Here is a 26,318-nt window from a genome sequence, read left to right as displayed (position 1 = left end):
TGAAACCCCAACTTTTAATTTGTATCTAATACAATAAAAAAAGCATATATCATTCTAAAGCACAATGTAATATTAACTTAACCCTTATCCACTACCAGTATACAAAACATGTATACTGTATTAGGTGCACCTAAACAGTGTATCACCTAACCCTTTTAGGTTTGAGCTGGAGGCTACTGCAACCCCATAAATCAAAATATAAACACACAAGGATGCCCTGTTTTGTCGTCCACATGAGCTATCATAACACGAGATGCTCGTTCTGAACAACTGCCTCACTGCACAGCTATTGCAAAGCCCAACACCATCCGAGCGGTGTGACCGTGTCACTCATAGCAGTGCCGCAGCTATGGGCATTTTTGCGGGCTAAAGTCATGTCATCTGAGACTTTTAATTGGGCCCGGGCCGCCACAGGGGGACAGCGGACGGCATTCCTCCTCTGCCTGCGCCCTGTGTTGCTCTTCGCTGCGTGGCTCTGTGGATAACATGCACATGCCTGCGCAAACATGAGCTGCTGGAGTCCCTCTGACTGTCACTAATGTATTGACGCCTTGGCTACGTGCTGGAAAACGTAAACTTTGATAATTACAAAATAATAGAGTTATAGTCTCAAGATAGCGGAGGTAAGCTCTCGAAGAGACAGTGGTGCCATCTTTGCTGGGATTTGCGGATTGACGGCTGAGACGCCTTTCTTCTGAAGAGACCTCAACATTGACCTCACGGGAAGCGGACCGAATCGGTGTTGAGGACTCACACTGCTACCTGATTTAAAACTTCAACACTGACTTTTCTGCGTCGAATTCTTGCTGCTTCAGGTAATAATGACTTGTTGGCACAGACGGTGCATTTCAACTGTTGGGTGCGTGCAGAAGAGGTGCATATTTATGGAATATCCTATAGTCTCCATCACAGTTTTGATTAAATAACGTATAATACGGTTGCATTTAGATGCATCACCTGTGTTGATCTGTCGCCAAAATCGGACCTTCTGTTTCCCTACAGAAGGACGCATTATGGTTTGAAAGAATGTTTCTTTGCAGTAGAAGGTCACTGAGGTGTGTTGGCTGAGACAGTGAGTGTACCAGGGTTAAAGCAGGCAAACGCACTGTTATAAAAAGCCAGTACATTCACTGGAAAGCGGAATGCAAAATCCAGACCTCAGAGCCAGTCTGTCAAAGCTCCCAAATTATTTAATCCCACAGCTACTCCAAATGCATGATGAAACCGACGGCTGTGTGCCTGTATGTGTGTGTGTGTGTGTGTGTGTGCTCTGATAGGGCTCCTTTGTAGTGGTTTTAATATCAAAGGGTTTGCTGTACACCTGCTGAGTTCAGTGTTTAGTTTCTCTGGTGAGGTAAAATCACATTAATATGCTGGGATAAAAAAGAGTTTGTGCGTTCCATGGCAGATAGAAAATTTCTAGTTCTACATTCCTGGTCTTACTACCGATTAATCTGCTGATCTGCTGAATAAGCTGAGATGTGGAAACAGTTAAAAAAATTATGCCTTTGAATTTCTTAGACAGAAGGAGACATTTAAAATCAAGAAAATGCAAATTTCACATCATAAAACATTGAAAAGATGGAAACTGCTACATTCATGAAGCTGGAAACTACTTTCAGTTAGAATCTCTGAATTTATTAACAGTCTATTCGGATTTCTTTATTTCTTATTAGCTGATTAACTAACTGTGTCATTGTAGCATCATCACTTGTCTCTCATGGGGTCATTTGGCTTGTGTTAACAGCTTTGTTGTGTGCCTGTGACCTTACAAAGGGATAAATGATCACCTCAACCAGAAGAGTGTCTCCTGATAAATCTGAAGTTAGAATTGCCTTCAGCCTTGATGACAACTCAGGTAAACACACACAAATACATACTGTAGGTGCACACTCATATTATGCTTAGTTCACTGAATTTGGAAAGTTACTTTAAAAATGATAACACGTTACCGATAACTTCTGTTGTCAATGTAAGCAATCTTTTTAATCATTTCAATAATTTAACAGTCACTTTATTTTTTATAACAAATTATTTTAATTTGTGAGAAAACAGAAATAACAACAACTTTCAGATGCTGTAGGCTGTAGTCTAGGTGTTTCCTCAGGTTTGCCACAGATGGTGTGCATGTGGGCCTGTGCAGGTGCTATTCCATCAGGGATGGTTAAATGTGAGTTATACAGCTGTCAAATCAAACCTTACCTTTACCACCCTTACTCTAAAAAATGCTGACTTCATGTATAGACAAAAGTGTGAATCTGTTATAGATTGAGGAGTTACATTATCCTCCAGTACGGTCAGTGCTGTATGTTTCTCCCAAGAGCTTAAAACACACTAAAAAGCAGCATAAGAACAAATATATATCACATTGTCCAAAGCTATGTATCCACAAGGTAAAATAACACAGTTTTATGATGAGCTTATAGTTTCTGGTGCACATCAGTACTTCCAGTGTGTGTGCATTTTCATTGTTTTGAGGTGGTTGCGTGCCTTCCAGTTTTTATGAGCTTGTAACGTGTAACCTCCGTCACAAGTCTGTGAGCACCTCTGTCTCTACTCTCTAAAATGATCAATGCAGATGACACAGAAAATGGCAGGAATTGTGGCTCAGCAGTGCATAGTGGGTATTGATTCTGGAGAGTATGCCAGTGTTATGGTTATCTATCAGCAATTTGTTGTCATTGTACAGACCTCAGTCCAACACTACATTACAAGGGCACTAACTGTGGATGTGCCCTCCACGTGCATTACTGAGTACTATGAGGAGTACTATAAGCTAAGGAAATTTACATCACTCTAATCATAGCAAATGCACACATATGTTCAAATGCTTCGGGTATAGCACTGGCAGGTTGTTTAGACCATTTAGGATTTATTTGATTGGCAGGTGGAGATTAGTAGCAGTTTGGTGCAACAGTTAGCACTGTTTCATTTCACCAAGAAGGTCCTGGTTTAGAGACTAGCAGCCTGCTGTGTGAAGTAGGCAAGTAGGTTCTCTCCAGCTTCCCTCCACAGTCCTAAGACATGCTTGCTAGGTTTAATGTTGTGAATGTGACTACCTGTGTTAGCCTTGTGATGGCCTGGCAACCTGCCCAGGATTTAAAGCACCTCTAGCCCAGTTACTGGTGGAATAGGCTCCACCTCCCCCATGACCCTGACTTGGAAAGCAAATTTTCATAGAAAAGGCCAAATGAAAAATTGTCAAAATGTAAGCCTATCTGTCAGCCTAGCTACGATAGCTTTGCTATTTCATTTTTTGGAAGGATTCCTTGCACAGCCGAAAAACTGCAAAGTAATGGTAACATGTTAAATTCTACAAGTACTTGGATTACTGCACCTGTGTAATCACAAAAAATTGAATTAATAAATGTAATCAGTCTACATTTATCTCACGGTAACTGTAAACAGATGTAAATGTTTACTTTGTATTTTTTTATGTAACTGTTAAATTTAACAAACACAACACCAGCTATCGAATGACACACGCACAAATCTGTGTTGCAGTATCCGAAAATGAAGTTAACACATTATTTTGAGGATAGTTACGTATATAGCATTCAACACCAAATAAATCCCGAGGTTCAACTTTCACTGCATTTCCAGTATGTGGGGAACATGTGAATGATACAACCCGCACACCCTGTGACTTTAACTGTCTTCATTCTTCTACACTGTAACTGAGACAGGTGCTCTCTCTATTTCTGTATGACCATAGCATATTAAAGAAAGAAAAAATCACACGCGTTTGTGTATGTGCAGCTGTGTGCTTGCATGCATCTGCATGCGCAAACATATACAAGTCAGCTGATAGTCCGTATAATATTCCATCATTTATTAGTACAAACATAAACAGTTGTCTTTGTCCCTAAGTAACACACACATACAAACACCTACACTACCTATGGTTCTAGGTGCTGTCTGTCAGGATATTTTACTGCAGTGGGGCCAGGCACTGGGACAGCAGCTGCAACTATGCAATGCCAGAGTCGGGTTTCCTCTCTAATACTAACAGTGTCCCGCTGCCTGATTCACTGTTCAGCTTTTAGAACACTGGTCTAAATTTATAAGCAGTTAACAGTTCCAGTCCAGCTCCACCCTCTGATCCCCCCCAATCCCTTGTCTTTCTCTTAGGAAACAAGATGAGGCCACAGAAGAAAGCAGATACTCAAATATGTCTTTCAACAGAGACCGATCGTCTCATGATCATCTGCTTGTAATTCAGTGTCTCTTCCTGAATTATCATTTTTTTCATTATACTATATCAATATCCATTATCATTCATATCCTCCTGATAACTGAGGAAAAATGAATCTTCCCATTGAATGTTTTTTGTGATTTCCTTTCTCTATGGAGCTAAAAGAGGCCACCCAAACGCATGAGATATCAATGGAAAGACCAGAGTGTCCTCTATTTAGTCCATCTTATTAGGATAGCTCAAATAAGTCAAAAGATATAGACCAAAAACAATTGTTTATTACAGAGGACATAAATGAATAGGATGGTTCTCATGAGGATATTATGAGGATAACATATATGGATGGATGGATGAATGGTCACAGAGGTCTTTGCTGTACGTAGGTGTAGCTCTGGAGCTGCTCAGACTCTAAACCTCCAAAGTCCAACTTTGGATCTTCCCTTGGCAATCATGTTGTTGTGTCTTTGAACTCATGTTTCTCAGCAAGGGGGCTAAGAGCTGTGCTCTGTTTGGGGATCATCCCCTAGGCCTTTCATGGCTTCATGCCTGGCATAGTTATAACCCCACACTGTGTCAATTCTAAGCATGAGAACTGTATTTATTCCACATCATAATTGCCCCCATGGTTTTTGGCAGGCCGTCTAATTCTCCTGCTTTTAGAAGGTTGCATCATCCTGGGATTCTCCACATGTGTTCCACAACTCCAGGGGGGCATTACTATCAGGGCAGAAGCTGGGGCAGACAACCTGTCTGTTTCTGTCTGGCTTCCTATTTATCTAAACCACTCGCTGTCTATACATGTGGTCTGTTTGTTCTGCTTACTTTGTTTGCCCTGCTTACTTTGTTTGTCTGCCTGCCACATAGATGTCCCTCTGTATTCTTATCCTGCCTGTCTTTCAACCTGACATCTCATTACTCCTGTTCAGTAAGAGGACGTGGCTCATTTATAAGTGCAGCACTATGTTGCTATGTTGTGGTGTCATACAAGAGACCCATATAGTGTTTCAATTTTGGCCATTTTATGAGCCGGAGGAAAGCCTGTAGAACAAGTGGCGCATCCAAGGAAAACACTGTTATCTGTCTTTTTATGGGAAAAGTTATAAAAAGTTATAACTAAAAAAGCAATAACAATAATAATATTGACACATTCTTACTTTACTGGCACTAAATTTAGCCATTAATGTTACCATGCAGAGTTTAAGATTACAAGTTTTCATTCACACTTTCTTTTTTTTTTTTTAAGAGAGGCCTTATGCTTCAGACTGTCCTTCACCAACAGCAGGTGAAATGATAAACCGTGCATTGTTTGTCTTCAAGGTTTGATCATTTAGAAAGTTCATACAGTTCTTGATTTTGCAGTTGTTGGAAAATTATTAGTTTTGTGCAAATTCCAAGCTTCTGTAGATGAATTATGATAAGACCTGATATATATGAGTATCAGAAGGAAGGAAATCAGCACTGGGTGACAGTGATCAGTAACAGGAAGAGACTTCTGAGAGAACCGGGCTGGTCCTGCTGTGAACAGCTGGAGATGAGGGGGAAGAAAAGATAGAAAACAGGAACGGTGAGGAATCATGAACAACTGCAGAACAAAATGCAAACTATGGGAGACAGCAGACAAGAAAAGTGTAATCGTAAAAGCAGAGAGGGTGTCTGTCTCCTGAACCCACACTGGGAGCTGGTTCCACAGGAGAGTCCTGATAGCTTGATAGCTGAAGGCTCTGACTCCCATTCTACTTTTAGAAACTCTAGGAACATAAAGTAAGCCTTCATTCTGAGAGCAAAGTAACACAGTACAGTGAGACACTGAAGATATGACGATACGTCATCATTCAGGGATTTCAACAGGATTTTACAGGCTCAACCGAAGGCTTTTCATTGAGGTTTTAGAACAGCCAGATAACAGGTAGTTAAGCCTAAAAGTAGGGTATACGTTTTAGTTTTTCAGCATCACTCTGAGACAAAAATATTTCTAATTTTATCATATTTTCCATGGATAAAGGCAGGTCTAGAGATTTGTTTAAAGTCAAATGACATATTTTGGTCAAAATGACACCAAAGTTGAGCTCATTCATACTTTTACTTTTACTTCAGTGTATTTCAGGTGAAAATGTTGTAGGTTTCGGGCAATTAAAATTATCTGACATCTGCAGTTACCGCGGTTACTTATTTTTAGGATTTTCAGCTAAACGTATAACTTCTCTGAAGAAGCATTTTACATATTGGAATACTAAGCAGTGTAAATTCGCATCACCATCTCAGATTTACATGTGGTATACAGTATGTTAATGCATCATTAATACAGCAATTAGCACTAAATAAAATACACAAAACCTCTGTGCTATTCTGAACAGTTTTTTATCATTTAAATTCTTTTGTTTTTTCAGTTTTCTTTACAGTGTTTTCTGTTTACATCTAGTAGACTCTAGTAGATCTATACTTCTACTAGGTGGCAAAGGTAGTATAATGTTATAAGTTTTATATCATTTGAAAATCTACAATTTCACTGTGACAAGCTTTCTTTTGCTATAAATGTATTGTAACATTATTTTGTAATGTTACAACATTATGTTGCGCAACATTGTAACATTTTTACTCTAATTAATTCTAAATGAAAGATGTCTCAACAGATGTAAAAGATGTGGAGGACCTCTCCCAGACTTTCCCAGATCTTGAACAGCGGCTACAGGTATCTGTTCACCATGCTGCATCCTACAGCAGTACTGATGCATTTGTTTGCAGTACAGCACACAAGAGGATGAATACAGCAGAAAATTCACAAAGCTAAGAATGTATAGCACTGCATGTGGATTTCATTAAATTGCTTTAATCTCACTGTTGTCATTGTTATTTGCTCCATATTGTACAAAGTTACATCTATAAATACTACACAATTTCTCCGACAACATTTTTACTGAGGTAAAAGAAGCAGATCAGAAAATATGTAAAAAATAGAATAGAAAATAAACAACAGTTGAAAAGAAAAAAACATACATTGGACATTGCTGGTTACAAATAAATTGGATACTGCTGGGATTTTCCTTCAAATCTCCATTGTAGTCAGGGAAGCAGTTGAATCTTTAAATATGAACCAACCTGGGTTGTAGTAATCAACCTCTGTAAATTGAAAAAACAAAACAAAAACCCAATTCACTCTTTGCCCTCCCCATACGGTTAGTGTTGTCATTGAATTATCCTTCATCGAGTATCATTGACAGGGGCACATAAATTGTATGTGGAGTACCAAAACAACAAGAGTATCAAATGATAATGGTACCAGACCATTAAATATAGCTTTCAGACAGTGTATTATTACACACTACATACAAAGAAGAGGCTTTGGAAAGTTTGGAAAGTGTTTTCTTGTTTACACAATATACACATATTAAAAGGATAACTTGTGGGACCTTCTGCCTTATTTAAGACAGGATTTTAGTGGTTATAAAAAATAAATTTACTCAAGCTGAAAGAATTAAATTAATCTAATTGGCTGCTAACTAAATGTTCTTCTCAGATATGATGATTTTAAAGCAGATTTACTCTTTTGGACTGTTGTTGAGACAGCCAACAACAAAACTGACGGCTCAAATTCCAAGAAACCGTAAAGGACACGGCGTACCATACTCTGATATGATTCAGAACTAATACTTCATCTCTCTCATGTTGCATGCTTTACATCTTTTATTTCTCTCTGACCTTTTGCAGCCAGTGCCTCCTTGTGTGTCTCTGAGAGAGAGCGTTCAGGTGTACAAGGAACACTGCAGGATGGCAAGAGAGTTCCACCAGGTCAAAAATGAGATTGCTGTGCTCGAGGATCGCAAGTAAGGCACTAGTACAGTCGCTTCCATGTTAATCGCAGCAACCCTTTTAAGCCATGTTAAAATACAAAGTCGAAGCTCCTTGTGACAGGGAGCTTCGACTTTGCGCAGCGTATCTCACTCCAAATTAGAGTGCCAGGACGTGTACTACTGAGGTCGAATTATTGCTTAAATCTCTCCGAACTCTCCAAAGATTTAGGAGTTCAATTCCCACTATAGCATTACATTCACTAAAAATAGAACTGCAAAGTATTTTGGATCAACATGTCCACCAGATGGCACAGTTAATAGCCTGTATACAGTATTTTGCATGGAAACCATCAAGAGCATTTCCCTTAACATGTTGTTTTAAAGGGTGATAATTTAAGACTTTCAAGTGTATATTTCCATTTTTGTTTTTTAATTTAATTCTTTCTAATTTTGTTAGAAACAACATCAAGCACATGCGAAAATTACAGTGTGCTAGGTTTCTTTGATTAGTTCAGAATCATCTACTGGGAGGATATTACATAAAGTGCAGCTCTGGTCAGGTTTAATTGAACAAGAACTATTGTAAGCTTTAATACACAAACTCATTGTATGTTGGCATAAAAGTGGGGATGTGTTACACGCACGCAGTTGACAATGCACCCTGTGTCCCCAGCAGCTGCGGGTAGTTTTAGCAGTGGGATTTTCATGGGCCTTACTCTTACCCCACCACCACACCTACATACACACACAGACATGCACTGACACAACCGAAACCACTTCACAGTTCCTAAATAGAGAACAGCATGCAGACTCCGACTTAGCCTTGAATCTAGACGAGGTGGGTAAGGCTGGTAGAAACTCCTGTTTCTTCACGCTAGCAGTCGGAGACATTCACGGTCACATTTATACTACATGACAATCTGCTTTGTAATGCTATACTATAAAATTTGATATGGTGACTTAACTTTAAAAATGTGCACACTGTTGTCCTCAAAAATAAATAAATACCTGCAAAAAATGAGGTGCAAGTTATACTAATTTATTTTGAGTTTGCAGTAAATAAGTTACATGAAAGTAGCGATACACCAAAATAAATGAGCCTGTATACTTCTTTAAGTTAAATACACTTTATACAACCAGCCCTAATTTTAGAAACAAACTCAGAAAGTCAGTCCACATGATCTAGTTTGGTTTAGATAACCAAAAGAACTTAAACACTATATTTACATATTGTGTTTTAAGAGACAGAGATCTCATGTTGGGTTACATTCATGTGTTAGATACAACATGCACATACAGGAAGAACCGGTTTTTAACATACGAGCCACAATCCTGAACATGAGCACTAGCCAGGACTCCTTCAGCTCCACAGTCATGGATGCCTGCTCCACTTAAACCTTCACAATCTTCTAAACCACACAAACATATCCCTAAAAAACAAAATCTAAACCTGAAACAACAACAGTACTTATTCAAACACTACTTATCAAGCTTAATTTTAACATTAACACCCCCATGAGTTCTGTCATTGAAGAAGTTTTAGAATCAGTATATGTCGGCTTTAAAAACTATTGCAAATTAAGCTAAAAGCTTTCATTGACATTAAGTCAGTACTTTGTGTTTACGGCATAAGATTTTCCTGATGTTGAAACTTCTCATTAATAGAAATGTTTTTTTCACCAAAAGGAGGATATGCTTACTCTCTATTCTGAGCATTAAGAGAAATACATCATACAATACTTCCTTTATGGGGAAGTGCACACAGAAAGAGGAGGGCTTGAGACATACAGTGAAGTTTTGCAAGGATGACTACAGGAACAACGCTTTAACACAGTGGGGAGGGATTTTCCAGGACGTACTGCTCCTTTTAGTCATTCTCAGACAAGTACACACTAGTTTGATGGAATTCATATTTCATTTACCTTCCAGTTTCTAGATCATCTCTACGTTCAGTGTTTTTGTTGCCAGTGGATTTAGCCTTATTCCAGTAAGATACACAAAAAGGTTCAAAGTTGGTCAAAGAGAAATACAAGAGTTTACAAAAAGTTCTTTGACTAATATTGGGGCTTTGGTTTTTTGTTGGGTTTTTTTTTTTTGCGTGTGATGAAATCGTGACATGGCAGATTATGCAAGATAGAGGAGCTGACAAAACTGGTTTTATAGCCAATATCTCAGACAGTGTGTGAGATATCGCCCCCTCCCCCCCAATTTTTATAAACTTTGGTACACAAAAGTAACAAACAGATGCTTTAATAATAAGTTTATTTGTATGTATAGCACTTACACATGATTTAAAAGTACTTCACATTTTAGATTAAACTACCCAGTAAGAAAGCGTTCATGTCCCAACATACAAACTCGGTTGACACATACAGTATTGCTTTAGTTCATACACACTACCATACAGACAGGTCAATTGAGATATTAAGCCTTTGTGAAACATCATATTGTAATACTGCAGGAACCATAAGCACTTTGCTCTTTTTATTCAAGCAACAAAGCATCCTAAAAGTTTTGCTTACTAATTCAGATCAATTTTCAGTCTGATTTAGTCTAAGGAACTGAAAAAAAAGAGTGTGGCTGTACATGCTTTCATCATACTTTGCATACTTTCGTACTTGCATCATATTTTCAACCAGTTTCTTTGTTTGTGGCTCACACATTTTGTTCAGGAAATAAATTGTGCAGACCTGTTTTAGAGTGTGATCCAAGACCTCAGTGTATACCAGAGCTTCCCTAATACCAGCATTTCAACAATTTAAAGTCCACTACTACTCTCAGTTAAGTATGCTTCTCACTTAATGCTTTTATCCCATTAAAACTCCTCACTCTACCTGTTGTGGATAATACATATCATTTTTCTTTTTTTTTTCTTTTGTTGCTGTTCTGTAACCTAATAGTAGCTGTAATACAACACTCACATACATTCATAGATGTCAGGGCGTTACACGTAGTACCACACTGTACACATAGCATGTCCATGCAGTACTGCTGACAATGTCTTTCAAAGTCCAAAGGCTGTTCGTTTTTTTTTTCGCCAAAGGAAGTCAGATCACGCCGTCTAAACCTGCTCTACAGTGTTTCAGTTCGGGTAGCTTTATTGAGGATAGTATTTATATTTGGTTTAGGAGGTTATTGTGAGCCCACATGGACTGGAATAAGCGTTCCAGTGGGCAGAGAAAGATTTTATTTCTGTATACATCATTATGCCTGAAGAAAACATTAGAAAGGGATGAGGTTTTATTGAAAAGATTAGCTCTCGGAGGTGCCATCAGTATTTTTTATGTTATTTAATAGAATACAAAGGATGGAACAGAGTTTATTTACATCTTCCAAAAAACGGATGCATTCTCCAAATGTAAAAGAAATCTATTAAAAATACATAGGAGCGGGTTTGTGGTAGCCACCATGTTCCTCTACCATATTTGAATACAGTGCCTGGAAAGGACATCTCTCTTCCCGCTCGTGCTGTTTTACATATGTGGCTAGAGACCGGCCACATACGTAGTAGGCAGAGGAGAAGTCAAAGGCATTTGTGTGCCATGCAGGGACATTTGATCCATGCTTGCACCTTCAGACTCAAGATATGACTCATTATACCTATGTTTTATTGTCAGAGGAGTCCCCGTTGTCTCTGTCATAAAGGACAGAGACAACACCACTGGCCTCTTAATAAAATATTATCCTCTTTCTACCTCTTCCTTCCAGCCTAATCTCCCAAATTGAAGTCAAGGCTCTAACACATAAAAACATGCATAAAAATACTTATTTATTCCCAATATTGTCGCAATTACTTATTGTCAGTAGATTAGACAGCTGACAACAGGCTAAACAACAACAGCTGATTATAAGCTAACATTATACCAGCTAATGCTAGGAACTTAAAAAAAAATATCACACTTTCCCACCGATAAACAAATTGATTAAACTCTCACATTGTATGAGAATTTATTCACTAAATCCCAGAGTGCAACAAAGTTACGTCCACTTCAAAGACAGTTTCACCAGTCCTGGCTAATAGCAACTAACATTGGCTAACAGAGGCTAACATTAGCAAAAACAGCAGTGTTACTGACAGAAAAATTCAAATATCCACAATAACTCATCTCAGTATGAATGGTCAACAATGAGCTCTGACTCATTGACCTCTATTGGACTCCTTTCACAAAGTTTTACAGCCTTTTCCAGTGTAAATAAATGTGGATGCATTGACAGCTGAAGTAAACAGTGGACTGACAATCTACACAGATAGTTTTTCCTCTATCTACCGAGAACTACCGATATGAGGTACAGGCTAAATTTAATGTTTTGCATCTTTCTTGGCTGATTAAAACATGTTTATCCTAAACCAGCCACATAGCTAGGATTATGACTGCAATCTGAATCCTACTGACATTTAGCAGTGAAAAAATTTACACACTGTAAGTTTAAGTTAATAAACTGTGATCTTTAAAACATTTATTTTGATTTCAATCCATTTCAGTGCCATCATGACCATGAAGTCTTTTTGTTCAGGGAGCCAATAATAATGTACTTATGCACAGATAGATCTTTGATCTGTGGCACATAAGCCTTGGAGCGCTCAACGTACTTTGTTATCTGCATTTATACCACTCATCAACAAACTATATTTTCCTACATGTGGAAAATGTTGTGAATAATACACAGTATTTACTTCCACATAAAAATGTTAGTTATTTTTTCAGGTCTGTGAGTGATTTCCCCTCTTGGTCCTTCCTGTGAGTTTGCATTGTTTCTGTGTTTATTTTGGCTTCCCCCCCAAGTAACCAAAAAGCTGAGTACTCGAAAATGCTCATCTGCATGAATTTGAGAAATCTGACTTTTCCATGAACTGGGAACCTTTCCTGGGTATTTCCCTGCCTCAAACCGAGTTTATTCTTGGATGTCAATAACTGGCTGTTAACATTTTCCCATTCATCCATTTAGGCGCAAGTTGCTGGCGGAAATGGTGGAGGATGAGAAGGTTGCCATGGAGATCGCCCATTTGGAGGAGGAGTTTCGGCGTCTGACAGAGGAGAACCGCACCTTGGTCACAGTCCATAAAGAGCGTGCTAAGCAGCTGGAAAGGCTCTGCGTTAACAATCGAACGAGGCAAGACTCCTCGTGACCTCGGCCAGAACCTAAGACCACCAGACTCTAAGCTGACACTAGGGCCAGGAACCAGGAACAAATACTCAGCTAGTGCTCGTTTTACGCAGTCACAGTCTGTGAATCAGCTAATTACACAGAAAGCTGTGGTTTCTATTCATGTCTGAGTCATTTGTTTGAACCACATACATGCCGTTATCAAGTTGTTTTAGTGATTCCACCAAGCTATTACACACTGCCAGTTAACTGGGTACTGCTTTGTCTCTATATGATTATGCATAACCCTCCTGGTTGCCAGTGGAAAATCTAAAAATACAATATTTCCATACATAGTCAGTTGCTGTGACTCTGATATCTGTCTTAGGTCCGGTGGAGACTCAAATGTTTTGTCTGAGATCTGCTGAGGGAGCCAAAGGTGGTACGATGTGGTCCAAGTATTTTATTTAAGGAGTGTTTAACCTCCTCTCCCTCTCTCCTACACCCAGCTCATGGATGAATGTTTCACACACTGTCAGGCATCTGGAAAATATAAGTATTTGTGAAGAACAGAAATATAATGGGTGACTAAGTATTTCACAGTATATGCTGCAACACAACACTGTAAGACTTGTACATTTTCTTTTTTTTCTTTTTTTTTTTGAGGTAGTGTATGTAGTAGAAACAGGGAAATGTACAGCATGACGAACTGTTGGTTATTGTCCTCATACAAATAAAATGTGTTTTATTTTGACACTCGCATCAGTTCCCTATTTTCATTTCTCCAAGCCAGTGTTATGTGTGTGTTTTTATGTCCATAGTGATTACAAAGAAAAGGGAACTAGATTGTTTTTTTTATGTCAAGATTAGATCATTCTGGAGTTATGAAACTGTCATCTGATTGGCTGGTTTGACTCTTGACAGGCTTCCCTGTTTCTCCAAATCACGTGATATTAGAAACAGCACTTTGTAGTTTTGCACTGCTGTAGCTCCTCCATTCACTGAAGCTGTCCCTTTTCTTTACAGAAAACCCATTGTCTACAGTAACATTCACACCATTGTCTGACGTTATGACTTTTCACCTCCTATCACAGCAATTTCATCAGTATTTTCTTGGCCAGTAAAAGTTGCTGACACATATAATTATATTAGCTATTCAGATACTGTTTGATGCATAATAATGATAATGTGTAATTATATGGGGCAGCGGTGCTCAAACAGGTGCCGTGTGGAACCACTGGAGGATGGAACACAGACAAGTGGGTGAAAAATATGAAGTGAAACTAATGTGATTTTTTTTTTGGGGGGGGGGGGGGGATAATAACCAAACAACATTTTGCTGACTGGATCTTCTTCTCTTTTTTCGCAAATGATTCATGGAAATTGTTGTGTGTGTGTGTGTGTGTGTGTGTGTGTGTGTGTGTGTGTGTGTGTGTGTGTGTGAATTGGGCACTGAAGAAAAAAACTTAAGAAACCCTCCTCTAAGACATATCACAATAAGGGTGCAGAGTATTTTACACCAAACATAAAGCCTACCATAAACTAGTAAAAAGTAGATTTAAAGTCATTCATAAAAACACCCAACAGGAGTGGAGTGTAAAACACAAGGCGTGTGGTGATGCTTAAAGTAGAGCCATGTAACTTCAATGATGAAAATAAAATGCAATGCAATAGGCACAGCTGTGACAACTGTTCAGTTCCTGTACCCCTGCCAGCAAAGGTTTTCTGTGCCTCTCTCTGGTACAGACGCATTTGCACTGAGCTCACACAAACACTTGGTGCTTTTAAAAAATGCAGCTATGAAGCAACACGGACCTGCTGGGAAACAATAACCGTCAGATTAGTCCCTCCTCCCCTTTTTTTCACCAAGAGGTGTTTGTCTTTACGCTTTATTTTTTCTACAACAACCGCGTCTCATAATTCACTGTGTATGCAAATGGTTGAGTAACTCCAGGTAACCTTCAAGCCAAAGATACACACGGAAAACAATATCCTGTTTAAACACGAGCTTCGCTTCCCAGCCTGCCCCTTAATCTGTGAATTGTCCGCTCAAGGTACGTGTATAAAAGGATTTTCTGAGGAAACAAAGCTGTTGGTTTACCAAACAGATCTGAGGGTGGGATTTGGTAAGGACGGGAAAACTGCTTGCTCATCCTTTATCAGCAAGAGTGCATGAGTCAGCGCCGCTCTGATACACCCAGGGTTGTTACAACACACATAGGCAAGCACACAGACGCACACTCCCTCTATGCCTCTCCCCCTCCTCCTCTCTCTTTCTCTCTCTCTCTCTCTCTCTCTCTCTCTCTCACACACACACACACACACACACACACACACAGGCCATATGACTGAGTCAAGCTTAGATTTTCGTTTGTATCTGACTCGCGATAAGGATTTATGGGAAACATAGTCCGGTTAGACAGCATTCCATGTAGAAAAAACATGTGTGGTAAGCTTGCTGGGACTTAGTTACACACCCTAACCAGCGCGGAAATCTACTCCAGAGTAAGACTAAGGTAGGCATGCTTTCGTTCCTTTGTTTGTGGTTGTGTTGTATTTTATGAAGTAACATTAAAAGTATATCATGTTGTTGTGACAGAAGGGAACTGGTGAACTCTGACGGAGAGACTCTGTGTGTTTGCTGTACAAACAGATATCTATCGGTGGCCATGTCTGCCCCACGGTCGTCTGTGTTTACATTCGAGTCCACCGCTCATTCCTCCCATGTGCTGAGCTCCCTGGACGAACAGCGGCGGCGGGACGTGCTGTGCGATGTCACGGTAGTGGTGGAGGGCCAGAGTTTCAGAGCCCACCGCTCGGTGCTCGTTTCCTGTAGCGAGTACTTCGCGCAGAGGATCTCCTCATTCACACAACATGGGGCGGTCGTCACTCTTCCCCAAGAGGTGAGAAATCACGTCGTGACGCCACAGAGGTCGAAATTATTACACATGCACAAGCTCACGATAACAAAATGTTTTCTGAAAGTGAAGTGAGAAAGGCGCTTGTGAGGCTCGTTTCCTCACAGGTAGTCGCAGAGTTGGGAATTTGTTTGTTGTTGTTTTTTTAAATAATAAATGAGACCGACTGTTGTTTTAAAACGCACGGAAGCGCCAACATATAATCTCTGGCGTCAGTGGACAAATCCATATAGGAAAGATCAGGTCAAACCGGTTAGTGGCTAAATTTTGGTTAAAAAGTCAGACTTAGAGTACTTTTTTTATTCAAGTAAAACCTGCTTTCATAGACAGTCAGAGACTGTCATCATATTAACAGTTAATCCTTTTTATTTCCCGAAACTTCTTTAGTTGGCATAAATCAATCTATTTTCACATGTGGACATACAGTACTTTTCCCTTCATCGTCTACTCTTACAGGAAGTACAGAATTAGGCAGAACATGCTCTTTTTAAAAGAAAATATGTATTTGACCTCTTTTACAGGTGACAGTCACTGGCTTTGAACCCTTGTTGAAGTTTGCCTACACGTCCAAACTACTCTTTGGAAAAGAGGACGTCCTAGAAATCCGAAACTCGGCGGTCATTCTTGGCTTCAAAGACCTAGATGAGGGATGCTTTGAGTTTCTGCTCCCTAAGTTCCTCTCCACCACCACCAAAGGTCCTCCTCCATTCAAGAGAAAGACCTGTTGTAAAGAGAAGAGCAAGCGGCCGCCTTCAGAGGAAAACAGCAACACAGACTCTGACAGCGTATTGTTGGATGAAAAAGAAGTACAACCAGTTGCTGAGTCATCATGCCAGCGGGAAGTGGTTCAGGACTGTAACAAATCAGTGAACAACAAAGTGGGAAGTCAGAAGAGCACAGACACAAGTGCAGTAGTAGCTGAGGGAACAAATGACAGTTTTATGCAGTGTCCAAAGTATCGCAAGTTCCAGCTAGCTTGCGGGAAGGACGCTTCTGTCACAGAGAAGAGCCTGGTCAAAACAACAGGGGTCAGGAATGACTGTGTCATCTCTGACTTGCCGTGTTCCAGCAGTGCAAACAGTAAGAATGAAACTAAGACTGAAATCTCTGGAAATTCAGTCTTAAGTGGCTACAGACAGAATAAAGGAGGGACTGATGAGCCATGGAAAATTCAAATAAATGATGGGAAGACAGAGAACTGCTTGGGCCGAGCGACAGCTCTTATGGTTAAGAAGAACACAAATGAAGGAGGGGGCAAATGGAGCGAGAAAGTACGAGAGAATGATATTGAAATGGACGAAGGGCTAGAGGGTGCAAGTGCAATCGCCTCCTTGGAAATATCCAGTGTCCAGTCAGACTCCTCAGAGTCAAGCGCAGTGCTGACTGAGAGGTCATCAGGGTTAATGCTGCACCATGGCCCTCAAAGGGCCTTGAATGAGGGTCCTGTAATCTGTAGACCACTGAGGCAGGAAAGGTTTTGTATGGACATTGAAGAAGTAATAAGCCCTATTGTACGATGGCCAATCTCCAGTCAAAACAAGGCAGAGGATAAGATAGAGGGAGAGGGGAAGAGGGTAGATAATGGCTTTCAAGAAGCAAGAAAAGAAGGAAGCAAAAATGGAAGAGTAGCCTTGCCTGTAAATAATATCACTGCGGAGAAGGAAATGGCTGAGAGCCTGGCACGGCAGCTGGGATCTGATATAGACCACTGTCAGCTCAACTTTCATGACCCCAAGGGCGGATGTCCCACCAATATAGGGGCCCAATGCCCACAGAGCACATCTTTAGAGTGGCCGAAGCATAACACCCCCAAAACAAGCTGTCCCCTTTTCCAGGATCTGGACCAAAGGAAATATTCATGGAAAGGAGAAGGGCTGTCTGAGTGTGAGGGGGCATCTCAGTCAGGTGTGTCCTCCTTTAACTCGGGGGAGGACGGCGACTCGGAGACAGAAACGGAAGGAGACAGCGAGTCCTCCGCAATAGAGAGGGCCAGGCAGGTGAGAAGTTAAAATGAATCTCTTCTCCTCTGTCCGGCCCTGCTTAGCCACGACACCTTCTTCTGTAGTTCACGTTGTTCAGAAACTGCAGTGCCTTGAGAAGCATCACCACCTTGCCTGTGGGTGACTTCACTGTGCTTGTTATAGATACCAGTTTTTGGCACATTTTATCATATTCAAATTTGCTTTCAGGCAACAGAAAGGAGAGTTGCCGTGGAGGCTGGTTAAAAATTCACCCAGCTGCGTGTGCGTTGGGACCGTGTATATGCGTCCAACCAGCTGGTTCAGAGTCCAGTTTAGCTTACATTCACAGCTCAGCCTGTTGAGTTAGTAATAAGTGTGAGTCAAACAACAAGTCTGAAGAAGCTCTCAAGTCCAAGCTGACCACTCGGATTGGACAAATAAGGCAGTGAGTGTGCAGACGAAGCTAAGGTCATTTCAGAGGAAAAGCTTTTATTTATAGTAGATAAAACAGTACATGGCTGATACTGTTCCAATATTTCTTGTCCCAGTTTAGCAGCAGCAGGTTTTTAGAGTTAACAATTAACACCTTGGTAAAAATGTAACTCCTTGTTCACTTTTTTTACCCGTTTACACCACTTACAGGAAGTCCCACAAGGGACTTTGAATAAAAAGAAAGTAAATGAATTAAATTAAATTCGATAAATTAAAATATGCATAGCCATAAGAAATACACACTGGCCGTAATCATTTCATACCAATAGAGAAACAGTTGTGTTTTTTCTGTGCCATCCTGTTTTTTTGTGGGTGTTATCTAACTTCCAGCTTTCTTTGTTTATTTATCAAAGCCTCTTGTAAGACAAACAGAGACAGTCCTGTGTTGTGATGTTGCGTAAAGATTTAAAAGTATGTCATTAAGGAACACTCTTTGTCTCATTTTAGAAACGATGTCATGTAACATTTTCTTCTTCTTTTTTTTCCTGCTGGGTTTCTTCAGGTGCAGCTGCCATTCTCTGTAGACTGGATAGTGGAGCTGAGCCGAAACGACTTCCAGCAGCTGCTAAAGCAACATGCCTTCACGCGTGAACAGCTGGACTTTGTCCATGATATGAGACGACGCAGCAAAAACCGCCTCGCAGCTCAGCGATGCCGCAAGAGAAAACTGGACTGCATATATAATCTGCAGTGTGAAATCAACAAGCTGGTAAGTATGTTTCGTTTTGTTTTTTTTAATCAGTAAATTTATCCAAAAGATGCTCTCGGTCGTGCTAATCGGATTGTGTGTTTTGTGTATGTGTATCACAGAAGACGGAGAGGGAGAAACTGATGCTGGAGAAGAGCCAGTTGAGCCAGCTAAAGTTGAAAACGTGTCACAGTGTTTCTGCTTTATGCCAGAGGGTCTGCAGTGAAGCAAATCTACAGCCAGAGCAGCTGCAGGTGTTAGCCAAGTACACCTCCCCAGACTGCCCTCTGTCCTCTTTCTGTCCTCACACAGACACTCTTCTCTCACAGCATGGGTTGCCACTCCAGCCATAGGTGTCCTCTGTGGGTGTTGAACAGTATATGACAAATGAGGAAGCTCCATGAAGTTCCAGCAGGGACACAGTCACTGGACAACATTGACTTTAGATACAGAACAAGCACACTGATGTGGCGATACAGGGTGTCAGAGGACTGCGGCTCCTGAGGTTTTTTATTTCAAACTGATTTTGAAGCCTTACTGTAACCCTTCTCATACATTATCTGAGGGCCTTTACTGTGTATTGTGGCCTGTGTGCAAGCTCCAGTATGAAGCAATGGCTTTGCCAAGTACGATTTTAATTGTAATCGAAAAATTAATTTGCAAATAGAGGACCACAATCAACTGCATTTTTTATTAACTACCCTTTGATTTCCAAATGTATATCGAGTGGGCGGGAATGTGTTCCTTGTGTTTAAAATCATTTCGATTGTCCACCGGTTAGAAGTCCTTCGATGGCTGTAGCAGATGGGTTTTTTTAACACTGTAAATAGCTTACTATAGTTGAATGTCTGGGGAAGCAAAGCAACACAGTCAGGGAGACATTTATAGTTTTAACTGTAACCGAATGGGGACATACATTTATAACATGCCTCACTGCCTGACTACCTCAGGATGACGTGTACATACTTTACAACACAGGTCTCAGGTGTGAACAAGACTATTTGGCCAAAATTACCTCTTGCCGAGGGTGTTGGTTCAGCCCTCTTACTCAGAGTTAAACACACATCAGCATTTTGCACCAAAACCACGCAACTCAACTAACAAAACAAAAAGGACTTGACATAGTGTGGCATGTTTACTTTTTGTCTGGCTCTCAGTTTTCTGGCTGTCATTGTGGTTTTATATCATCCGCATTCCACAATGACACAGCTCTTTTAAACTGCAAACGCCTCTCACAGTTTTACTGTAACTCAGTGAAACACACCTCAGGAATTTTAGCTGAGTCTTTAGCTCCACTGCGTGAACAAAGCACGCCCGTCTGAGGTAAGGGTGGAATTAAAATGATTGAACCAGCCTCCATGTTTGTCTAACCTTTCACTAAATGGAAATATTGTAAGTTATCCACAGCCGATAAAGTTATCTTTATCGTTCGTATCTAAATTATTGGAAAAGATCAATAAGCACGCAATAAATAACGCAGTGATAGATTCAGATGTACAAACTGTTTTATGGTTGTCTTTTAGACTTTATTCTAGCAACTGCACTTTTTTTCCCTCTATTCAGCATTCCGTTTATTAATCTGCTTTCTGTAGTGTTTAGCATTTGTTGCTTTGCAGCTACTCTTCTGGTTTTTCTGTTCACTATTTGCTGTTATTATATGTTTGCATTTATGAAATTGTTGTCACTCATAATAATCACCTGAACGTAGCTGGACTTGAACTGATTAGTGTAAAATGTGATTTGAACAATAGTGTAAATCAGATATGCTGAGTAACCACACTGTGTTTTCGATGACAGTAAGCTTTGAGGGACGATGACAAAACAATCCTTTGCTTTCTCTTTCAAGCTGACTGCACACTGCACAAGAAATGCGTGATAACTTAGGTGCGTATTGCCCTCTAGTGGCAGTATGTGTGTTTATGCAATCATTCCACTAAGTACAGACGAGTAGTTTGTACTACATTGAGCTCTTCTATTGATTGTGTGTGTTTTTTAAGCCATGTTCCAAAAGTACCGTTTCTTTCTATGAACTTTTGCAAGTGCATTCCCGATTTTTCTTATTTTTAGACCATATGTAAAAACAAACCAAAAAAACCCCAATATTAAACTGAATAAAGAAGCATAAAGTTTCCCAAACAGTAAAATATGTTTCTTTGTCCTTCACTTTTAATCCCGGAAAACATCAGTAACGTTAATGAGATGTAATATTTCTTAGCATGTATGACAGATAGCTGAGCTTACGGGGTCTTCAGAGGACTCGTCTTTCAAATTGGACAGACATATTAATGATTTATTACTACACTACATTGTTAATATTAGTCCCTTTAAATTTGTAGACAATCTCTACCACTTTGTCTCACCTCTGTGCTTTTTAATCTCCTGCCTGATCTTCCTTTGTTTTCGCCTCTTTCATCACTGCCCCTTTCCCCCCTTTTTTCTCTGTCAGGAGGCTGATTTAATTAGCGTCTTTATGTCATCTCTTAGTTTTCTTTCATGTGAGCAAAAACAGCACGATAACACTACACCAAGGTTTTTTAATTGCAGCAATAACAGTCATTCTCACAGCTTACTCAGGGTGAAAGAATGTATGAAAATGGGTGCAAAAGGTCAAGTGGGTTAATTTGGCCAAATTGATTGGGTGGGAACCGACAAACGATAAGTTCCAAGGGCTTAAAGATGAGGAAATCACCTTAAAGCAGGTGGTCCTAAGCCTGGGAAAGATTTCACGAAATGTGATTAAGTTCAAAATCCAGTCATTCTCGAGTGGCTGCACTTTTCTTTCTTTCTTTCTCTTTGTCTGCAGAAATTGGACAGCTTGGAAATGCACTGAATGAGTCATATTTGTTTACGACCCCAGTTTATTGCAAGTAAAGTTTAGGATTTGTATAAAAATACAAATGTAATTCATATGAACTGTTTCACTTCTCGGTCACTAACTGGTATCTGAGTCTTGAAGTAAAAGCAGCTGCAATGTGCCTAACGTTACAAGAGGTGGCTCCACATGAACAATTCTTGGCAGTGACCACAGGGAGAAAGGCACTGTCAGATCATCAGACCAAGTCATTTTTATGATCTCCATACTCGTAACTGATTTATCAAACTTGTCACATGAGATTAATTAAGGTAGCTGATTGTGTGCTAATAAAGTACAGAGTGATCTGTTTTAATCAGTGTGAAATGTTTAAATGTTTTTTTTAAAGCAGTTGTGATGACAACTTCAGCGTGTCTGTTGGTTTACCTGCACTGACTCCTTGGTAACCTTTTGTTGCTGTAACATTTAAGTGTCTCTTCGATCTTCTCTTACTACCACCTTCTCTCTCTTCCTGTCTCACAGAGAATATATGGGCATTTTCTGTAGGTGGATCTTTGGCAGAGCCCGAGAGCCACACAGTGTGCCTTAATGTGCTCATGATTCCAAATTCCAGAAATCAAGAGTTAAATCTACCCCATCTCTCATCACACAGTGAGTTTAAACTTTAAGAATAAACAGAGAATGAAATAAAAATGGCCATTTGTTTTATTTTGTATGCCATATTTTGTGACTAATAACCTCAAACAGCTTTTCAGTGATTCATTTACAGATTGGTGACAAATTAAAGGAAAAAACAAACCCTGACCTGTTTACAGTCGAGGGCTGTTTTGGTATTTGCGGATATTTTTCTGGTTTGATTTGGGATCTTAAGCATCCTAAGTGACAGAAATGCCATGCTGTGTTTCTATCCTGCCCCCTGACAGCACAAGACAGCACAAGAAGGGTCAAATGAATGGTATAAATATGAAAATTATGATTTAGATGTTACAGCCTTCCAGAGTTAGACAATCCTCTTCACCATCACCGTCAGAACATCAATTGGAGAACATAAGATTTTTCAGGACACCTGCACAAAGTAGTTTCCTAAATAAAGAATTGTGTTGCTGGAGGTTTCATAGAGAAAAAAATACAAACCATTTTCATGTGTTTTGGACCTCCCCACAACTCCAGCAACACTGGTCTCAGCTAAAGATAGCTATAGGAAGAATATTTAAGATAACAGTCCCCTTTTCTTTTGAGATCTTATATTTACGTTTAAGAGCAGATACACTGGATGAGTTCGAAAACAAATATCTGTACAAAATTTAATTGACTCCGACAAGAAAATGGTGAAAAACTGGATTATTGTAGTTCACGACATTTACATGATTGAGAAGCTGACATTTATTTTAAGACAGGAAAAGGAAAGGAAAAGGAGTAATGTTTAAGTCTTGGGATCCTGGATTGACGATGTATTATCATTTAGAGCAGATACTTCCGCTCTCTACTTGCTAACCTCCTCAAAGTTATGTTAATATTACCTTATTTACTTACTTTCTTCATTGATGTTGGGTTTACATGTGTTATCAAAGAAAATTATAATGTGAAAGCTGTTGTGGTGTGAATAGCATGTACACCCCTGATTCCAAATAAAAATTTAAATAACAACAACAACAAAAGATCAAATGGGTGTTTATCCTTTGGAAAAATACATTTCCATCCCTAGATTGCTGCTCCGCAGATTTATAGACAAAAGACAACTGAACCTCTTCTGGCTGGAAGCACATGGTAGCCCAGTGACTTTCTTTATCTTATTTTGTCCTTTGTCACTTTTCTGGAAATCCTGTTTCGTCAAAATACAACTTGATGGTTTTCAGATGACTGAGCTCTAAAATGCTTTGATGCTTTCTTGGTAAAGATGCCTTAACATGCCACAAGCAGATGACCTAATCTTCTAAACCCTCGGGCAGAGATTAATCAACAATCATGTGGCTTCCTTATGAGAATCTTAGAGTCCTGATTCAGCCTTACACACACCTTACACACACCTTACACACACACACAAACTCAGTGTATAATTTTTATTAAACTAATAAAAGTTAGACACTGATTTTCTGTTCACTGTCTTACAGTGGTCCTCAGAGTGATCAGAAAATAAATGTTTGTTCCAGGTTAAAGTGGATGAATAAAATCATTGTTTTATGAAGTTTTATGAAAGTGTTAGAAAAACAGATAACATGGTTTATATGTGTTAACTGATTTCACAGCTTTAAAATAAATACACAAGTACAATCTGCACACAGCATAACAACTAAAGAAGGGATGTTAAGTCTTTCTTTGCTTCTCAAACACACCATACAATGACTTCTCACAGCACATTTTCCTGTGCCTGTAAAGTGTAACGCTGCCATTCTGATATCATATGAGAGATGCATGATATTTAGACGCTCTCATGATGAGCTAAAAAATGTGACATTTTTCTGTGGAGAGGCCCTTGTTTAAATCCACCCTTATGCAAGCTGTAAATAACCAATAAAAACTCACACTACCACATGACACTGCCATATAAACCTCAGTCAGCTATGAAAGCAACCTCTCATAGTACATTTGCAGAAATGCCAACAAACCAAACAATTAATTTAATCCAGATTAGTGGGCTGATCCAGATCAGGATATGAGAGCTAACTTAAATTTATGTCTTAATTCACAGAAGAAGAAGAAGAAAAAGAATGGCATGAATTGAGAGGCTAATACTAGCAAGTAGTACACAGGAGCAGGCTCAATGCAAGGCAACTGGACAATCAGGTTAAGTACTAAATCCCACAGTATGTAGAAGATGCTGTATACAGTATCTGCATAATGTACCTAATGTATAAAATGTAAATCAAAGAATAGAAGCAAGCAAAAGGAAAAAAAAAAAAAAAAAGCAGAAAACATACAAAAGAAAAACTTCAAATAGCTAAGCGAGTAAAAAACACAGTGAAACAATAAAAAGAAGAGGAGAACAGGAACAAGGATGCAGAGATTACAGAAACCTGCCTATATGGGTATGAGCGTTGATGTGTGCCTGCAAAGAGAGAGAAATAGCTTCACAAAGATGTTGGAGGATACTCCAAAAAGACTCCAGTTACCATGGATACAAGGGGTTAGGTTCTGATGAAGAAAAATTACATACACAGACACTTAATAATCACTTCTGATAAAAGTGTGACTCAGGAGGTAGCGTGGGCCAAACTAACACTGTGAAGTTTTGGTAATCGGAAACTGATGGTTTGGTCCACGGCTCCAGCTGAAATGAACTGAACTGTCCTTGCGAGTAAGATGCTATGTGAGTGTAGCTTGTAGTGTAAGGCACTGTGAGAGATCAATAACAAAGCAGTCCATTTACCATTTAGATGTTATAAGCCTAAAACCCAGTGTTTAGCAGTATGACAACCACTCCCCTACTATTGACAAAGACATATGTCTGGGAAATCTTTGACCACATAAACTTGAATTGCTCCAGCACGTCTGTTCCATGGCCATAAAAGTCTGTTTACACCAAGCAGGCTCCAGGATGTTTGTGTGCCTAAAATATTTCACTCCACTTCTTTGCAGCTTCTTGCCACAACCAAACTGTTATTACAGATATAACCAACAAATTAAAGTTCGTTAGTTGTGTGACAGATTTGAAGCAGTTTATCTTGATACATTACCCAATGTTAAATACTCAAAGTTAATTATATAAACAACCTATTTGATTTTTTTATTTATTTTTTAAAAAGTGAAAATTTCACATCATTAGAAAATAGCAAAAAAATAAATAAATAAATGGGATCCTCTGAAAGAGGTCAGTACTGTTTTCTTTGGCTAGTGCAGAATAAAATTAAAGATGTGTATTTGCATTGAGTCCTTTGGGTGTGTTGCATCAAGCGTATCGGGAGAACTTTCATACCATTCATGAGGTGAAGATGTTGCCAGTGTTTTTCCAAAGCGAGCTGTTGTTGTAAGAGTAAAAATTTAATTAGGTTAAAAAAAAAAAATAGGCAGAGATGACCAGAGATTTGTGTCTATGCTCTCTGGCTCAACACACCACATCGTGACGAAAAGCACAGACAGCAGTGTTATTTCATTATTCCGGCAGAAACTTCACACTCGCAGCATGGCACGTTACAACAAAAAGTGTTAAATAAATGAGCAACTTCAAGTGACTTCAGTCTGTAAGCTTTGGTTTGCTCCTCAAAAGCGCAACAAACTAAAATGTTCAACTCTAGTTTGGACCAAAGAGCCTAAACTGTTCCAATCGTTTCATAGTACACACCACCACTGCTCCCCTTTCCTTGTAAGATTCAGATGGCTTTGCCTCTTAGTCCTGCTGTGCATCCATTCTTTTTCAGTTCTCACACTGATCTGTCCTTTCA

The 26,318-nt window shown here is 39.5% G+C and overlaps 2 protein-coding genes across 2 annotated transcripts; both read left to right on the top strand.

Annotated features, from left to right (window-relative positions):
* The first annotated feature begins 465 nt into the window (after nt 1–465).
* Nucleotides 466–13,680, top strand: map3k7cl (map3k7 C-terminal like). Its single transcript, XM_085364534.1, has 5 exons — nt 466–815; nt 1,748–1,858; nt 6,826–6,884; nt 7,901–8,016; nt 12,931–13,680. The coding sequence occupies exons 2-5, from the start codon at nt 1,783–1,785 to the stop codon at nt 13,109–13,111; spliced, it is 432 nt and encodes a 143-aa protein (XP_085220660.1). The 5' UTR covers nt 466–815; nt 1,748–1,782; the 3' UTR covers nt 13,112–13,680.
* Nucleotides 13,681–15,394: 1,714 nt separating this feature from the next.
* On the top strand, nt 15,395–21,219 carry bach1b (BTB and CNC homology 1, basic leucine zipper transcription factor 1 b). Its single transcript, XM_085364525.1, has 5 exons — nt 15,395–15,584; nt 15,722–15,971; nt 16,508–17,983; nt 18,942–19,148; nt 19,250–21,219. Exons 2-5 carry the CDS (start codon nt 15,738–15,740, stop codon nt 19,478–19,480), a joined length of 2,148 nt encoding a protein of 715 aa, XP_085220651.1. The 5' UTR covers nt 15,395–15,584; nt 15,722–15,737; the 3' UTR covers nt 19,481–21,219.
* The last annotated feature ends 5,099 nt before the right edge of the window (nt 21,220–26,318 follow it).

Source organism: Diplotaxodon limnothrissa, linkage group LG10 (assembly GCF_057381915.1).
Source record: "Diplotaxodon limnothrissa isolate DT_005_m linkage group LG10, D_limnothrissa_male_GT1.1, whole genome shotgun sequence".
Classification (NCBI taxonomy): Eukaryota; Metazoa; Chordata; class Actinopteri; order Cichliformes; family Cichlidae; genus Diplotaxodon; species Diplotaxodon limnothrissa.
This window is presented reverse-complemented; position numbering and strand designations above follow the sequence as displayed.